At 39.7% G+C, this 18,502-nt stretch overlaps 1 protein-coding gene across 22 annotated transcripts in view; it reads left to right on the forward strand.

Annotated features, from left to right (window-relative positions):
• Positions 1 to 18,502, forward strand: part of BBX (BBX high mobility group box domain containing) — a 146,293-nt gene that overhangs the window by 106,778 nt on the left and 21,013 nt on the right. For 20 of the 22 annotated variants that reach the window (XM_072884485.1, XM_072884495.1, XM_072884540.1 and 17 more), the window contains 6 exons: positions 1,331 to 1,411; positions 3,606 to 3,686; positions 8,919 to 8,999; positions 12,318 to 12,398; positions 14,646 to 15,564; positions 16,469 to 16,607. In XM_072884485.1, coding sequence (XP_072740586.1) covers positions 1,331 to 1,411; positions 3,606 to 3,686; positions 8,919 to 8,999; positions 12,318 to 12,398; positions 14,646 to 15,564; positions 16,469 to 16,607 — 1,382 coding nt within the window. The remainder of the gene's footprint in view (positions 1 to 1,330; positions 1,412 to 3,605; positions 3,687 to 8,918; positions 9,000 to 12,317; positions 12,399 to 14,645; positions 15,565 to 16,468; positions 16,608 to 18,502) is intronic. The other 2 variants (XM_072884550.1, XM_072884402.1) reach the window with 2 other exon arrangements.

The following is an 18,502-nucleotide window of genomic DNA, read 5'->3' on the forward strand; positions in this document are numbered from 1 at the left end:
CTGCTTGGTTTTATGGCAGGGAAGAAACAGGTTTGACTGTGTACGTAAGCAGATTGTCGTGTGGTATAGTTCCCCTTGGCCTGTGTGGGTTGCTACACTTGGATTTAGTGTTTTCAGGGGAGTATGGGTAGCAGATTCCTAAAACAAAATGCCACTGGTGCTATTGCAGTGCTTAAGCATCTTGGACAAACAGCAGCAGCAGCAGTACAAACTGCATGTGCTGTAGGCCTGCTTATTCTGTGGTGTTTTGTGCTTACCAGCAACAGATGCAGTTGCTAGCTAAATCTCATGTGTGCATTCACTAAAATGCTATTGACATACTTGTTTTGGTAATAAATATGAGAAAAAACACATTTGCCTCAATGTTTTAAATAAACTGAAATTTCATGAAAAATTACAAATGGTTAGGGAAAAAAAAAATCCATCCTGTTACTTTTTCTACAAAATCCCACAAAGCCTCCTTCCTTTCTTCCATTTCCTGTAAGCCACGTTACATACCTTATTTTATACTAACAGTACCTTATGCTTGTAGGAGTTACGCATGTAAATCTTTTACACTCAAATGTGACATTTAATGAATGTATCATATTTGATACAATTCCTTTCCAGAATGATGCTTGATTAACACATTTCTGGCTAATAAGAATAGTACAGCTAAGCTGTGTGTTAATTCGAATAAGGCTGTTGTTTTTTGAACAGTCATTTCTTTGTATTTTGATTCAGAAGTTATGACTCTTTCTTGCACTGTTTTTCATAAGCACCCCTAAATGGATGTTTAGGTACATTATTTGAGCAATCTGAGGCTTGTGGTACCCTTAACTACCTATTTTCATGCTGCTTGGTGATTGGAGATTATTTTTCTAATAAACATTTCTGTCACTTAGCAACCCTCAGTGTCTTCAAAATTTTTTTTTTACCTTCTAAGTAATTTTCGTGTTCAGAATGGTAGTACAAATTACAGATATAGCAGTGTTGAGAGCATCACCAATACAAGGTAGTTGTGTGTGTAGCCCGATATCATCAGTTTAGTATTCTGCTGCATAAAACTCTTTTGCAAAGTTTGGAATTATAAAAGAAAAAAAAAAAACAACTGCTGTTTTTGTGGTGTTTCTTCTTAGGTGATTTTTCAAATGCATTGAAATGGGTGCTAAACTATGTTTTCACCTATAAATTTGATTTAACGTGTCCAGGACTGTGAAACATTAGATTGCCCATCTTCTCTTGGACACTGCTTCTTGTTACTGCTGCCTGGTATTTTGTTTTGCTCACTGTTGTTCTTAGCTTGAAAGAAGCACCTTTGAGGTCTTACTCTGCACGCTCCTTGTTTCAGGTTTCCTCAAGTACTTGCCAATCCGATGCAACTAATTCTACAGAAACCTGTCAGAAGTCATCATTGTTTCAGTTTGCAGAGGTGAGTTTCTTTAAAAGGGTTGTCTTCCCCAGTGTTTTCCTTTTAAGAAGTATCTGATGTTCAGCTGAAAGAGAAATCAAAAATCTTTAACTAAAATTCATGCTTTTATTTGTTCCTTCTTGTGTTTGTGGTAGTGGATCATTTATCAGGTAGATAGGTCAGACTGGAAGTGCAGGAGAGTGTGTTTAGGAACATGGTGGAAACCCTACTGCAATAATGGAGCTGTGGTTTAAGCAGTAATTTAGAGATGTGTCATTCCTGCACTTAGTTTTAAACTAGTCTTACTAACTAAAGTTTTAACATGTGTATTTGGATGTTACATTATGTCCTTTATCTATTGTGTCTGCTTTAGTCGTTGACTCCATCAAAAATAACCGTAGTTCTAGAATTTCCAAAATTTTCTTCTCTTCTGTAACCACCAAATAGCTCTAATGCAACTATGCTTTAGTTTTGCAATGTACAATATTTTTGTCAACATATTTCCAGTTATTGCTAGAAGTGCAACTGTGGTTTGGGTTTTTTTAAAGTATACACTATTTCATCCCAAGTTTTTTAATGGATTTCATTGACATAACTAACACAACAAGAATGAGGTTGCAAAAAATCCTGGTCCTCTGCAAGTCTCACTTTCTTGTTTGTGTCTTTCCAACTCCAGTCTAAATATTGATTGTCCAGGACGCTGGGTGGTATTTGAGTAAGTGCATATGGAAAGCAATTTTTGTCATAGCAGGGGCTGCTTCTTATTACCAGTTTTATTCACCAGCTGTGAATCTGACTCTCGTGTTTTTAATACTCATTGCTGTGTGCACCTTCATACTTCTCCCTAACAGAGCAGATACATTGCAATCCTAGCACGCAGAAAATGTGAAAATTTGTTTGTTTTGTTTTGTCTTTTGTTTTAACATCAACCCACAAGATCTTGAGTTCCAACTTAAGATCTGAGGGTTTCAAAATGTATTAGAAATAAAGCACTGATCCTTTATTTCTGATTAAAGGTAATGGCCACAGTGAAATACATAACCTATAATTAGGCTTTTAAACAACCTGCTGGCTTTTCTTGTTAGGAAGAAGAAATGCCTGGTGTGCCAGCAATGAAAAGCAATAGTTAAAAGCTTCTTAAAATTGTTTAATTCCAGTGTCACTTATGATACTTCTATGGTAATAATTCATCATCCATCTTCCAGTATTTCTAAGATGCTTTTGCAATGTCATACTTTGTATAGTTCCTCTTGATAACAGTCTGTTTCTTGAATTTCACTGCTAAATCTTTCAAAGAATAAGACAAATACCAGCTCACTTAATTGTTTCAGTTCATTTTACAGTGGCCAAGTAGGAAAGTGCTAGAGCCATGTGGTGGTAGGCTGGAATTGTGTTGTGGGCTGCAAGGTATGCTCTTGCTAAGGGCTTGTGACCCCTGGCTTTTCCTTACCCCTCAAAGAACAACTTCAGCGGATGCCAGGAAACAAGCTCATCTGCACTGCTAAAACATGCAGTTTAGAAGTAGCTCACTGATGATCAGTAATGAGAAATGTATATTAGCTAGTCATACTTTTCAAGGCTTTTAAACAGCCTGTAGTGAGGCTGCACCTAACTGGTGCATGGTAGGTGTGTGGGTCAATGGCAAAATAACTGGTACTTCTACCAAGGTCTAACATTAATTAGAGGTGTCATTTGCAACAAAAATAATTGACACAAGTTAAACAGTATAAAATGCAGTTACCTTAGTGTCTGGGATAGGTCTGGTATCTCAAGGTACCTGCACACATTGTGTCCCTGTCCATGCTTACCTTCCGTGCTAAGTAGCAATTTGTGCTCTATCAGCACCACCATTCTGCAGTCTCAGATCTTTCACTGAACTGTGAAATACAATATAGTGTTAAGTTTTTGTTGCTAACCCTCTTCTGACATATCAGAGGGCAAATAAAAGCCCTTCAAAAAAGTCTTAGCCTGTTCTATTGATCCTAGGAAAGATTTTCCTTGTGAAAAACAATTCAAGATCACTATTTCACAGATCACCCATTTACGTGTCTCCTGGAAGGCAGATACTGTTCCTTGTACAGGTGTGCTGGGACTCATTTGCATGCTCTTCGGTATCAGGAGTCTTTCTGTATGATGGATCAGAAATATAGCACATTGATGTTTGATATTGAAACTGAAGAGTTAGGTAATACAAACATAATTGTTTTCCTAACAGATCTCTTCAAGCACATCACAGCCTGGAGTCCTGGGAGCTGTAAAACAAACTGAGGAGTCTGCATTGTTTCAGTTTGCTGAGGTATAATGGCTGAAATATCATGGGGGAGGATTGGAGGAAGCAAGGAACCAATAAGATTTGTCACTGAATGGCTAAGCACCCTGTCTTATAAGGGATTCCCATCAGTAGATGTTTATCTTCATGACAGCATTGTGTTAAGAAAATCGTGGGAGGAATAACCAGTGATTGGGTGAGATGTTGGCCAGTCCTACCAGCTGTAGCATACATAGAAGATACCGGGGTTGTGAACATTAGCTGGCCTTCCATACCAAAGGACCACTGCAGACATATTTTCCAAATGGCTTTTGAATTTACATCTAGGAAAACAACAAATAAAAGACATTCTGAAATGACACTATGCACTGCCTATGGAAGAGGCTGCAGCAGTGCAAAATGGCAACTCCCCTAGAGGCAGGAATCCTTTGAAAAATAACCTTGCAAATCATAGGAGGCTTATCACAACAGCTACAAGGATACGTAACAGCATCGTTAGGTGGTGACTTGTAAAGCCTATAAATTACCCATAAGTATGTAAGCTATCCTCTTTCCTCCATGTATTGAAGATCTGGAGTTCTTAAATATTGCTTTTAAGAATTTCTTCTCCATGTGTTTAATGTGCCTCTGTGAATTGACTTTCCACACATACACTCTTCTTGCCCATTTGGGGGAGTCTGGTACTGCTTGCAAAATCAGTTATGCTAAAGATATATTCAGGGTGTGTCTGGAAAGACTGGGATTGGAGCTGTTGCTATTGTGGAGGAGCATAATAGGATGAAAAGATACTCTGTTTATTATTCTGTGTGCTTACAGAGGTTTGACTACATACAACACGCTTCCTTCTGTTAAATGTTAAGCTCTGTACTGTGTGTTTTTTAGCTTGGCTAGGATGGGCCTTGATGTATTTCTTAGGAGGCCCAATTAAGAAAAAACAATTTACTGATTCAGGTGCCATAAAATACCTGACCACAAACACCCCTATAAAAGATACAATAGAGTTAATATTTCTAATTGTGAAGATGTTTTCATATGTGCCACTTTTTTTTTAAAGTTACAAGTTAATTTGGAAAGTTCTTTGCGAAAATCAGTGGAATTGAGCAGGATGAAGCCATACGCCAAAGCCAACCTTTTAAACCAAGTAAAAGTTATAAGCTGGAAAACATCTCTGGTTAATTTTATTGCAAAATGTTGCACAAGTGAATCTGCTAACTTAGTTTCAAAAATCTTAGCCATCTTACATTTTAATTAAACAGCAATTTTAGATATCTGCAGAGTTGAACAGAGTATGAATCGCCTTTAGTACAGCATTTTCAAATTGTCATGTAATACCTGACTTAGCCATACTTTCAAAATTTCACAGAACCTAAAATCATTTCCTCTCCTAACTGAACAAACAACAAAATGACAAACCTGAAAATTGTCATATGGATGTGACAGTGTGTTGAGTTGCATACCAGTATGCTGAGCCAGCTCACTTGGCACATTGGAGTGCATGTATGAATCCAATGTTAGGCAGAAGAGGTGCTTAGAAAGTTAATTAGAAACTGGAGAGGACAGTTTTAAAGTCAGGGTTAATCTTGTAAAAATGTTAAAATGTGTGTGCAGTCTGGAGGGGGTTGTATTTTTTTGGTTGTTTTTTCTGTGTCTGGAAATAAGGGACAGAAATCTGGAAAAGGAAAAACAAAACAAAAAAAGAAAAAAGCAAACAAACAAACAAAAAAAACCAAAACCTTGTTGGCCATGGTTATTCCTCCTGTATTATACTGTTGTTGTGAAACCTTAATGGCAGTGGCTAACATCATTTTATCTATAGCAGTAAGGAAATTGCATTCTTTCTAAGATTACAGCCTTCTTTCATTTAGGTTGTTCCAGGGGAAAGTATTGAGCATGCTACAGAACCTCTTTAAGCTTTCTCCCCCCGCTATTAAAGCTGCTTGTGCTCTTTCAAATAAGGGCTTTCAGTTGCACAGGGTGTCTTTGTCAAGTTTGGCAAAACTCCCGTTCCTTACTGTGCCACTTCTTACTGGGTCCTGTCTATATGAACGCATTACTGCATTTAGTAAGCTAAATTATGGTAAGCAATTTGCAGTAGGCTGCTGTCAGCAATGTACAGTGCTACAAAAGAGAGAGGGAGAGAAAGTAGTTATTTAGCCAGTAGCCAAGTAGACCTGTGAAGAAATGTGAAGTGTGCTGTGGTCTGATGTGCCTGGAGACTTTTGGCAGACGTCCCAGCTCAGTTTTGGTTCTGGCTGGGTGTTCTTCATATGTTCCCTTTCTCTTTGTTGCCTTTGCGGCAGGGTGAGTAAGAGTGCTTCTTTGTGAAGACAGCAATCCCATTGAGTAGACTTGTCATTTAAAATGGACACCTTTACCCCAGCAGTACAAGTCCCCTGTCACTCAGCAGCAGCTCGTTATATGTAGATGTAGCATGGGATTCTTTCTTCTTTACAGCCTCAGTTAGCCTTTCATCTGTTTGTCTGTCCCAAGTGCTATAGTCTTCAATTAAAGCTGTTGAGGATATGGCTAACGAGGCCTGCCCAGTGACTTGCCACAACAGATAATGAAAAACCCAGGAGTAAGACTTCGTTGTCTCCTGTGGGTGCGCAGGAAAACTCCTTGGAGGTCTTTGAAGATGGTGTGATGTCCTCATAGGACTTTTTTTGAAATTTGGAGTGTTGCCAAGTTACGCACTTGGCTTTCTCATTCTGCTCTGATCTTGGAAATACTTGGCCCTACTTTTGTCCTTCTCATTTGTACCTTTATGGAAAGTCATTATATAGGCCAGTGATTTCTGAGCAGTGGGCTGCGTTCCTTAGCACGGTGGCTGTTTGCAAGCTGTCTGCTCACATGGGCTGGTTGCTGTCATCCTCCTTGCCATGTGAGGGAAGCAGAGCAGATGGGACCCCTTGCTCTCTTGGTCTTACTGGATGTGTGTTTGGCAAACGCGAACAGATGGTGATGACTGCTTCATAGAGAAGAAACACGAGTACCTCTTAGATTTACTTAGCTAAACTCTCATCCGTTATTAAACAAAGAAAATGCTTCTTGAGAGTGGAAGCAATAAAATTGCTAGTTTACCCATCTCAAGAACACAATTAAGACAAAAACCACAAACTCTTCACTTTCAGCTGCTTTTCTGAAGGTTTTCTCTAGGTGATTTAATTTAAAAAAAAAAAAAAAATCACATGCAACAAGGTGGAATTTTCTTAGCTAGCCCAGCAGTTTACTATCATTTAAGAAAAGTGCATGCTTGAGGATGATTTTGTCCCTACTCCCTTTGAGCAGGCTTGCGGGCAACCCTTTCTATTTATTTCTGTGCTGAACAGAAGGTTTGAATCCAAAATTTTTGGTCAAAATGTCTTGAAATTGGGAATGCGAGAGCTAGTCAGTCTCTTCTCTTCCAGCCTTCCCTTAGGTAAAGCTGTAATCTTCCCAGGTAAAGCCGTTAATAAAATAGACGAATATATTTCCTGTTTGCCTATATACTGAAATTATTAAATATCTGTGTTGAAGTGAAATGCCTATTGTAGGCGGGGAATGAAAAAGTGGTACCATGGCACATGCTTCTTATGCAAACTAGAATGTAATATAGTAGCTAAATACTGACCTGTATGGTAATAAAAGGTAATAACTTGATCCTAATGATCCCCAAGTTAAACCTCTATGTAAGAACAGGCTATCTGTGGTTGTAGTACTGCAGGTTCTGATTATTCTAATTAAAACTGGAAGATGGCGTTAAGACAGGGAATGAGATCTGTAATCTCACTGAGAGCTGATTGATCAGCGATCCTCTTATTTCTGATATTTGGCCAGCAACTTTGGCAGAATGAATTCTAAGTTTGTCTCTTGCAGTTTGTTTTCTTGACTATGAAGAGAAATTTTTTGCTGAAGTGAAATGTTGGATTCCTCTCTTTCTATTAGTACCACAAGGATCTCACTTGCATTTGTTAGGAGTACCCATTCTATTGTAAAAATGAAATTCTTTACTCTTTCCTCACATTATGCATCAGGAGGTAAAACATGCCAGAATGTTCTCAGGTTATACTTTAGTGTGTGAGTGTTTTTCTGACCTTTTTCTGCTGTTCCTATTGCAGTGAAAGAAATCATTAAGAGCTTAGAATTTATTGCAGTAGAAAGATAAAAGGTTGAGGCCCTCTTCCTGTAAAGTGCAGTGTACAAGATCACTTACTCCAGTGGGGTCCTGAGCAGGTTCACTGAACTGTCTCAAAACAAAAATAGGATTTTTAATTATTTTAGTTTACTATTCAAAATTAGTATTAATGCACATTCAAGTATTATTCACTGTATTTTTAAATAGCTTGCAGTAAAATGGATGTTCTGGATTTGGGGGGGGTTGTAGTGAATCTCCTTGACAATTGAAAAGTAAACTCTTCAAATAATCTAGTTCAAAAGAAAGACATTAAAGAAAAAGAGAAAGGCTAAGCTGATAATTTTTGCATCTGAAAGATCATGGTCATAAGCATGATTTTTGTGATGAGGCAGATGCCATGGAAACACTGGTGGTCTTGCCCCTTATCTTAGGGCTTTTCAAGGCTTCCAGGTCAAATACTACCATGTAATGCCATGCCGAAAAAGATCAAATATGAGAAATAATGATTAATTCTTTTTAATTCTAATTAACTCATAATGCTGCACTTGGAAGCAGGTCAGGAAAAAATTTGGCTGCAAAAGCAATTCCCTGAAGTGCAGTGGTAGTTATTTACTCAGCGCTGGTGCTGGCACACCAACATCTATTTAGAAAGCTGGATGTGATCTCCAGACATAAGGTCTAATTTCTTTTTTCTAACTAGAAGTGAAACAAGCAGTACCTGTGAGGACAAATGGTCCTCTTCTATATCTAACCAAATGGGAAATACTGCCCAGGCTTTCCGGGAGAATTTTATTTAACTTTGACCGCCACAGTTCATGTTTTTAAGCAACAAGTATGTCTTGTTCACTTAGTCACATAAAACACACGGCATGATAGAATATTATCTGTGTACAATGCAAATGTAGAAGAGAATCCATGAGCCTAATCTAAGGAAGAAATTCTATATTTGCTTGTATCCTGCTGAATTCTAAATGCCTGTTAAGTGTTTCTTGGATGGGATTGCCTATCTGAAGTAGGGCCTTCTGCCAGAAAGATCCAAAAGTAACTGATTTAACTCCTTAATTTTTTCATTCTTTTTCTCCCTTCCTTTCTGTCTTTCCTGTGTGCTACTGAAATATTTTCTCCTCTGTTCATTTAAAACCTAGATCTCATCAAATACTTCCCAGTTGTCAAGTCCTGAGCCAGTAAAGCACTGTGGGAAGTCGGCACTCTTCCAGTTGGCAGAGGTAAAGTTATACACATTAGCATCACAATGGGAAGATGCGTGTATCTTTTCCCCAAAAAAGTATGAATTGTGTAAGGTTTGCTCTACTATCAAATTCAGTATTTCCAGAAGCATAAATTAGTAAGTAATGGAATAGCAAGAGAATTAGGCAGTGGCAATGGCCCCAGAGACCTAGCTTTTCTTTATACACATGTTAACGTGCATAGTTTCTTGGAGACCGCACAGAAAAAGTTACGCTTCTTTTTAGAAAAATTAGCCTTATGACTATAATAAAAACAATACTAAGCACAATAGCAAAGACGAGAGACAACAGCATTCTTCTTAATGAGGAGCTGAATACCAGGATTCAAAAAGTAAAGCTTTGGTATAAGGACTGGAAGGTGCGTTGCTGAATGGGGACCAAGAATAAGAAGCAAAAAGTAGACTTTGAGATCATCGGGAATCTGTATGAAGAGTTGGAAGTTGAAGCAGTGTATTAAGTTCTGAAACTGGCAGCTGTCAGCGGTAATCAAGAATGCTAGGTCAGGTTTCCCAACAGTCCTAGAAATTCTCTGTGATCCTTAAATATAACCTTGCAGATGTCTCCCCTTTGATATGTATGAATCGCTCAAAAGCCTTTGAGGCTTGATGTGCAAATGTTATTATTCTTGATGATTGAAAGATGAATATACGTGCTGCATTCCAGATAAATAAGGGAGGATGCTAGCACCTTACTTGTACACTTCTTTCTCCTGCCCCTCCAAAATCACATCCTATTTCAGTGAGGAAAATGGTTCTCTGGATCCCATCTGGTGGCATCCAGCCATATATTCTTGCTGGTGAAGTTAATCCCTCTCAGGGAAAATGTGGAGGCACTGAAATAAAAATATTTCATGCCTTGTTCCATGGATAGTAATGCTACTATCTGACTTTATAGAAACTTATGAGTGAAAGAAAACCTGTGTTACTCTACAGGTGAATCCCTGGCAGTAGTAGAGTTTGTGGGTGTGTGCTGTGTTGTCAGCAGTACCTATGCAAGGATGATTACATCTAACTGTGATCAGTGATCCATAAGGGCATTTGACTGTTGCAGCCCTGGGACAGTAGAAAGGCTGGTAATAGTCAGGACACCAGAAGTTTTTGAGGTGTCCTCTTACAGGACAGCAGCAGGCTTTGAGTAGTGCTGTTCTGGAGTAATGCTGTTGCTGAGTGCAGCCTGACTTCTGGAAGTCAGCATTAAAAGTTGTGATGTGACTGTGAAGCTTGTTAAGCCCTAATTTGGGGGAAGGACAGGTGCTTGTCCACAGGAGTGCAGAGTTTGTACTGCAGTTGGCAGAAAAAGCAAAGCTAAGCCTGGCAGTGTGACGTTTGCATGTTGGACAGGTTTCCATGATGTGTCTCAGTCGTTGCTCAGATGGATTCCTACAAGGCTAATTTAATATACAAAATGAATGTTACAGGCTCTGATTCAAACTGAGAAAAGCATGGCAGATGTGCTAAGCACATCCTCCTTGCTCTAGCTCTTGTAGGACATTAGTGCTATTGACACCCCACCGCCCCCCCCCCCCCCCAAGTTTTGGAGATCCTGGTAATGTTGGATCGTAATTGAATAAATAAAATGTGAGAGATTCAGCTTAAGTTTTCAGATAGCAGTTCAGGACCTGGTTTGGAGCATCCCAAATAAACTGTGTTCATTATCACCTTGAGGGTGTCTTAGGTTTGCAAGTTCATTTGGCAGACATCTGTGCCATGCCACTGTAACTCCAAATGGCAGATGCTGTGCGCTGGAGGGGACCGGACTGCTGTCTCCATGCTGCTGGCATGGCAGGGGTCTGGCGTGTGGGAGCCTGTCTGCTTCAGCACATCAGACTGCTCTGCTCCTCCTTCATCTCTGCTATGTGGATTAACCAATTTTATCTTCTTTTTTTTTTTTTTCCTCCCTCCTTCCCTATGCCTGCCTTTTTGATATTTCACAGTATTTCACAGATGGTGATAAAATAAAATGCAGAAGTGGGTTAAATTATTTTCTAAAAAATTCTGAGAATTTCTAAGTTTCTAAAAATGGTTAGAGTAGCCGCTCTGCAGTCTGAAGCCTGGCAGGCTGTTGCTGATCAGCTCTGCTGAGTCTCTTGCTGTGCCTAAATGCATGCTTTGTCTTTAGCCTTCAGTGCAGAGCCATGAGAGTGAAGGGAGGCAGTGGTGGGGGTGCACGTCACCTTCACAAGGCAAGAAGACCACTTCTGCCACAGAGTGCTGACAGCACTAACAACGCTTGGCTGTAAGCAGTGTTTGGAGACTGGAGCTGTAATGGTCAGAACTTGGGAGGTGCTGCGGAGAGCTGCAGCTTCCAGGAGGCATGAAGATACAGCATTGTTAACCTTTTTTGTTTATTTCCTTTACAGCAATGATGGGTTGATTTCTGCAAAATCGACTCTGTGGGCCCATGTTCGTTGAGAACAATGAAAACTGTGTTGGGGGGATAGAGGGAGCTAAAAGGTTGTAAACACTTTAGTCCTGCAGTCCTTAGAACTCCCCCTCTTTCTAAGGAAGCAAGTATAAGAAACCTGCAAGCCTGATCAGAGATTATGTTATATGTCCTTAAAAATAGAACATTTTCTTCATACTAATGGCCAATCCTGAGACTGATCCTTTCAATTTGTTTTGAGAAAGATCATTTCTTTGCATGTAGCTCAAAAGTGATACAAAACACTCTAAAGTATTGAAGAGGATCACGACCTGATACACAAAAAAGTTTCTGGAGAATAATCAGCTACCTGTTTGCCAGACAGCCTCCTGTACTCTGAGGAGTAGTAAAGGTTACCAAAGTCTTGAGGGCTCCTACTTCACTGTAGTTTTATAGCATCTGTTTTATGAGTCATATGGGAACCCAACAGGCAGCACCATAGCCTGACAGGAGTACCCTTAAGCTATGACAGTGAAATGATTTTGCAATCAAATGTCCAACTAAGCCTTCAAAAACACAACCAGCTGGATTGTATGCTGGTGTAGATTGGTGCTTAACTGCTGTAGTCTGTTCATGTGTGAGAGAACATGTGCTTCAGTTCATCCTACTCTTCAAAGGGAGTCCTGACAAGAAGATCCCCAAATCTGGAAAGAGCTTTTAGTATCCAGTGGTATTACCCACCGGAGCAATGGTGGAGCAGGGTTTTATTTATAACAGCATGCACAGGTCTGCACTTCTTTTTCAATGTATAATCTTATGAGTGAATTTTGGGAAGAGGGAGGAAATAATCCATTCAAAAGCTGTGTGGTAAACATAAAAGAATTGTGCTGGTAAAATAATGTTTTTCTTTTTTCTCCCCCTCTGTTTTTTCTTTAGATTTCTTCAAGTACATCCCATTCAGGTCCTTCTGATTTAACAAAACAGTGTGGAACATCAGCATTATTTCAGCTGGCAGAGGTAACATTAAAATACTGGTGACTAATTACCACAGGTGCAGTGGGGCAGAGAAGTTAATGATGTTGATTGCCAAAGTCTGGAAGGCAGAACAGTTATACAGTTATAATTACACTGTTACTTATACAAGCATAAATTATCATGGCTTGGGTGCCACAAGTCGATTTCCCCAGACTAGCCATCAACTTGGAGGTTTCTAAGAGTCTGTGCTTCAGCTGAGAAGAAGTACCAGTCCCTGGTGGCAAAGGGACTTTCCAATCACCATTGAAATTGTTTCAATTCCTTGTTTTAGGGTTTGGGGTTTTGACTGTTTAGTTTGGCGAGGGGAGTGCGAGGAGTTGAGAGAGAAGGCTGGATTAGTCTGTTACTCAGATTAGGGCCTTGCCATTACAAATTCCTGTTAAAGGTCATTAGTTGCTTTCTTTTTTTTTTTTTTGCTTTTCATGCCTACTGTTTTTTGAAGTGGGGAATAAACAGGTCAATAACTTGTATAGAAACTCTGCTATGATACTCTCAGCACATCCTCCTTCAGGGAACAGTTAAAACCGATAGCATCTTATTGAAATGTTGTATTCCTTTTGTTTCTAAGCTTTTTTTTTTTAAGCTTTCCCAATCTTAAAGACTGTGAATTGCAAGTTTATTTAGAGCTCACAAAACAGAAGCCACTTTTTTGTAGCCACATCTGTACTATTGGCTACTGCAGAAGAAGCAAAGGTATAAAGAAAAAAAATACATTGGCGAGGGGTGTGTGTGTTTAATTGACAAACTATTATTACTGTCCATTTGCATTTTAAAGTTGCATCTTAAACTTTGAGTTGCATTTTAAAGATTGATCTTTAGCTTTTGAAGATCACAGGCTGTGTTTACATTGCAGTGCAGTAAAAGTCACAGTAGTACCTTGGTACCAAGAACCTGCCTCAGCATAGTTGTGGGGTTCTCCTCTGTGTAATTTAACCTGCTTCCTAATAGACACTGTGCTGCCCAAGCTCCAGTGTTTCTTGTGCTCAGCCTAGCTTGACCCAAGCCAGATCATGAGTTTCTACTCTGTGCAGCAAGAATTTGGGAAACTTACTACAGAGCGTTGTGTCATTGGTGCTATGCTCATACATATATTGGTGTATGAGACATTTTTAGTCATTGCAAGGAAAAAATACCTTCTTGAGTTGAGGAATCTAAAATTGACCTAAAGAGAACCCAGTGATCTGGAGGGTACATTCATACTGACCGCATGGCCTGTGGGCTAAGCTGCAGGATAGGAAAATTCCTGATGTCTGGTTCAAAGCAAGCCTCTTCCATCTGGTTTTGCTCCAGGTGTCTGTTTGGTTGACATTTGTTTGAAAAACAAAATAGCACTGGGAATTCAGCATGGGGGCTTTGAGAGGGAGAGTAAGAAGAAGAAAGCGTGTCTTCCCAAGGACAGCTGCTTGGTGCTGTGAAGGGCAAGGACTACCCTCTGTAGCAGTGTGAGCATAGCTTATTGGTGATCTGAAACAGAGAGGATCTCCCAAGTCATTGCTGCAGGAACATGGGAGCTTGAGGACCTTGTTACAGCTCTTTTTTGAATATTGCTGTTCCTCAGACAGTATGAGGGTTTTGGTTTCCATTAATGTTATCTCCAGGAGGAGATAACCATGGCAACCATTGCTGCTTTGCAGTTCTTTGCAAAATAAGTCTGTGACATGAGAAGAAAGATTTGGAAGGCTTTTTTACTACCTTCCAAATTATTTTGCACATTCAAGTAAGAGAAGATAATTTCAATTACTGAGATTCGATTAACTTCCCCCCTGCCCCTCCCTTCAGGGTCATTTGGAAGGTGAAGGAAAGAATTGTATATAGGGACATTTGGGAGTTGAAGGGGGTATGGATGTGAGATTTCAAGTAACTTGTCTGTGCCAATAGTGAGAGATATTGTATTGCTCTGTTGCATTTAGGGTATTCTGAAAATCAGTCTAGCAGTGGGTTTCCAGGTGATATAAAAGGCACTTAAAGGATCATGGAAACACCACTGAGATCAGTTGGAGTCTTTTTCTATTAGAGCGGTAGAACCCACCAGCCTTATTCTAGCACTTAGCCATCATCACATCAGTTTCACTAGGGCTTCAGCGTCTTTTTCAGTATTGTCCTTTAGTATAGTTTGCTTTCGGGGACTAAGATGCCAGAGAGATTCCCTGTGTAATGCTCCTGTTAAGATAGGTATGAATGTTAACAGCTGATGTTTGTTTCATGGGACTGTTTTTATACTTGTTTTAGATGTGCCTTGCTTCAGAAGGAGTAAAAGTGAAAGAACCTGGGAAAACAAAAGTGGAAGCACCAGAGGATGTGGGAAGGGAAGTTCCAGAGGAAATGGAAGTAGAAGAACTGGAGAAAACAACAATAAAAGACTCCTGTAAAGGAAAAGTAGAACAATCAGAGATAGAGAAAATGCTAAACCGGGATGAGACAAAAGCTGAGGAATCAGAAACTGCAAAATGCAGAGATTTTACTAGTCTTGCAATGGAGAGCAGTCCTTTTGAGAGAAACGATAACACAAAGCATCACGTGTGCTGTTCTCCAGAGCTTTCAATGGCTGACATGAATATCCTCGGGCTAAAGCCAGAAAAGATAAAGAAGAAAAAGAAAAAAAATAAGTTGGACCGGCACACAAACGAAAAATCCACCCCCAAGAAACCTTGTAAAAAGAGGCAGTCCTCTGAGTCGGACATTGAAAGTGTAATGTATACAATTGAAGCCGTTGCAAAGGGGGACTGGGGTGCTGAGAGACTTGCGGAAACTCCCCGCAAAAAAAACCGCCCTGTCTCAAATGTGAAGGGAAGCGTGTTGGATACAAAATCACCAAAGAAAAAAGTGAAATCGAAAGAGAAGAAAACATCAAAGGAGAAACCCACGGAGACCACCAAAGAATCAAAGCCTCCCGATTTCCTTAGTATTGCAGCCAGCAAGGAAGTACCCTGTGAGGCTTCTGATAACATTAAAGTGGAACCACTGACCCCAACAGAGGAGGTGGTACCCCAGAGCTTACCAGGACAGGTCAAAACTGAGGACAGTGACTGTGTTAAAAAGATAGAAACCTGTGGCTCCAGGAAATCGGAGAGATCTTGCAAAGGTGCTCTTTATAAAACTCTGGTGTCAGAGGGCATGCTCACATCTCTGCGCGCTAATGTGGACAGAGGTGGGTGGCTCTGAGTGTTTCATTTACAGCATGAACCACAAAAGCCTGCCTGGAGTGGGAGGAAAAGCAAAAGTCAGTGTTTAAGCTGGAGTTTGAGCAATGTGTGATGGGAATGCTGTGTCTGGTCGCCTGAGATGCTGGGGGCAGGTGGAGGGGACAGACTCCATGGTCCGTGACAGGTCTTCTCGAATCCTGCCACCATCTGTGTTCATACTGTGTTCATACTTACCTCACAAGCTCTTAATCTCTCCCTTTTTGTCATTCATGGTCTGAGATTTAGCTTTTTGTCTGAAGGCTTTGTTGGTTTGTCAGCCTGCTGATAGATGTATGCAGGACTTGTGTTGTATGTAACCCTGAACGATTAGCTTGTTTCTATATAAACAACTCTTGTGGTTGTGAACCTAGTTCTCAGTCCTACAAGAGGCAAATGTGTTGTGCTTTTGCTTTGGTTGTTAGTTTTGCTTTAGGTGGTGAGCAAGAACCCTTTACCTTGTGGAAGGATAAATTTAAGATAATTTCTGGAAGCTTTCAGTGAGATGTCTTGAAATGTTTTTTTCCGATTAGTAGATTTATATGTGTAATTAGAACAGTCAGAAAAGAAAAAGATGTTTGTAATTTAGGGAAGTTTATTACTGTAAATCTACTCATCTCTTTCTCTTCCTTTATACCTTGAGAGATCCTGACTTTAGAGTTAGTATGAAAACCGGGGCGGGGGGGGGGGGGGAATAGTTGTCAATATATCACTATCTAGTTTAAAATAAATAAATAAATGTTTTGTAACCTCTTCAAGAAGGTCAACCGTGGTAAGTTGCAGTACTGAATGTGTACACAAGTTCCTTCTGAGCCCACTTTGTTTTGGCACATTTTTCTAAAGATGAGACACAATTTTCTGCCTTCATCCCAGGAAAAAGAAGCTCAGGAAAGGGCAACTCCTCAGATCATGAAGGATGCTGGAATGAAGAAAACTGGGCTTTTCCCCAAAGTGGGACAAGTGGGAACAAAAAACTGAAAAAGCCTAAGCCAAAGGAAGACTTTGTTTTTGGGTAAGTTGCAACTTAACACTATTCAAAGTTTTAGTTAGGTCAGCCTGATAACTTAAGAGTGAGTCCTCCTCATTGCGGTGAGTGAACTGCATCCAACACCCAAATAGTCGCAATTAGACAGAATTCCTGAAAATTACAAACCCTGCTGGGCTGAGTCATGCTCTAGATACCTGTTGTTTATATACCAAAGTAATTTCTGTGAGATCTTTCCTGGCTTACACTACTGTAAACAGATTTGAATGACATTATTCGCTCACTTCTAAAAAAAACGTGCAATATTTACCTGCTCAAGAGGTGATGAAGAGGGTTACTTATATTTTCAGAGCACTTCGCAAGCAGTATTTAAAAGTTCTGTGTAGGTGTTCGATCATCATAAACGGAATTAGACTAGAAAGAATAGATCTCTCTGCTTGGAGAGATTGCTTACAGAGGAAGAGTAAACAATGTTCTAATATTGGCAAATAATTATGATAAATGTATCATTTTTCCATTGTAAAGACAAGATATTTTAACTGTTCGTGTACAACATGAAAAAAATAAATATATCAGAAAAATAATTAATGATTACAAATGCATTAAAATTCAGCAAGGCCACACAATTACTTTTCTAGTGTATGAATGACAATGTTTGTCAGTGTTACAGATTTATTTAACTGCAGACGTAGTTGTTAAATCTGCTTAGCCGTTCATACTTACTTGCAAATTCTTGAAGACTTCCAATTATCTGAATTCAGAGGGTGAAAATGAATTAAAGGGGTAGATTTTCCACACTTCATGCTTAAAATTGTGATGTGTCTCCTTTGTGCAGGCTTGCGGTAACCTTTTTTATAACCTAGTCTGTGAAAGTTAGATGCAGCTCACTTTACAGCAAAGATACTAAGTTGATGAAAATCTCCAAGTCTTGTTTTCTTGGAATAGTCAAGAAAAATTAATGGAACACTTCTTGTATTTTTAGTGCATTGTATGTAAGTTTAGTAAATATTTTTTAAATTTAAATTGAAAGATTGAAAACTTCTTACACCTAGTGAAAACTGATGCATCTCCTAGCCAAAAAAAGGTAGTTACAAATGATTTATTCAAAGTAGCTAGGAAAATTGTGTAAATAATTAATTCATTTGACAAATACTGTTCTACCATCATTCGCTGGCTGAATGGGGAAAATACATATTTTCCAGTCTTGCTTCTTGATTCAGTCGTGTCATTAATGAATATTATTGTAGTGAACTCTGTAAAGGCAGAATCGGTAACTTGTGGAGCATAAGTGCTGGAGAAGGTATCCATTATCCCTGTTCATTGCACTACCTGATCTTTTGGCTACTTGAAGAGCTGGCTTTACCTCTACCTGCTCCTTCTAACTCTTTCTGCTCCCTTCAGCATCACCTTTCAGCCTCATCTTGTGTGTAGGGGGAAGGGCCTTCCCCCCTTTGGAATTACGTCTTTCTTCCTGTGTCCTCTTACCACCTTCTCCATCAGTGGTTGCCTACGCTTCCCCGATGGTCCCTGTGTCAAGTGTGCTTTGTCCATGTGCAGCCCACTGCTTTGCTGAGCAGTGTTCTGCTTGTGTGTATCTCCTGGCAGCACTAGGCTGTACAGCATGAAGACCTCAGCTCAGATGTGTGTGTCTAACCACGCTTGTGAGATGCTCTGAAAATTTATGGCAATGTGAATTTTTTTTTTTTTTTTTTTAATAATTAATCACTGACATAGTGATAGCAGCATTCTCCACTGCCTCCATGTTGTACGAGCTATAAATTACTAGCCAGGATGGCAGCTCCTCTGCTTTCAGGGTGGTTCCTTCCTAACTAGAGCTGCAGCCCCTCGTATGCCCTTGGGGCAAGAGACTAGGCAGGTGGCAACAGGCAGTGGGAGAGGAGCTGGGGCAGAGGATGGAATTG

Source organism: Ciconia boyciana, chromosome 1 (assembly GCF_034638445.1).
Source record: "Ciconia boyciana chromosome 1, ASM3463844v1, whole genome shotgun sequence".
Taxonomy (NCBI): Eukaryota; Metazoa; Chordata; class Aves; order Ciconiiformes; family Ciconiidae; genus Ciconia; species Ciconia boyciana.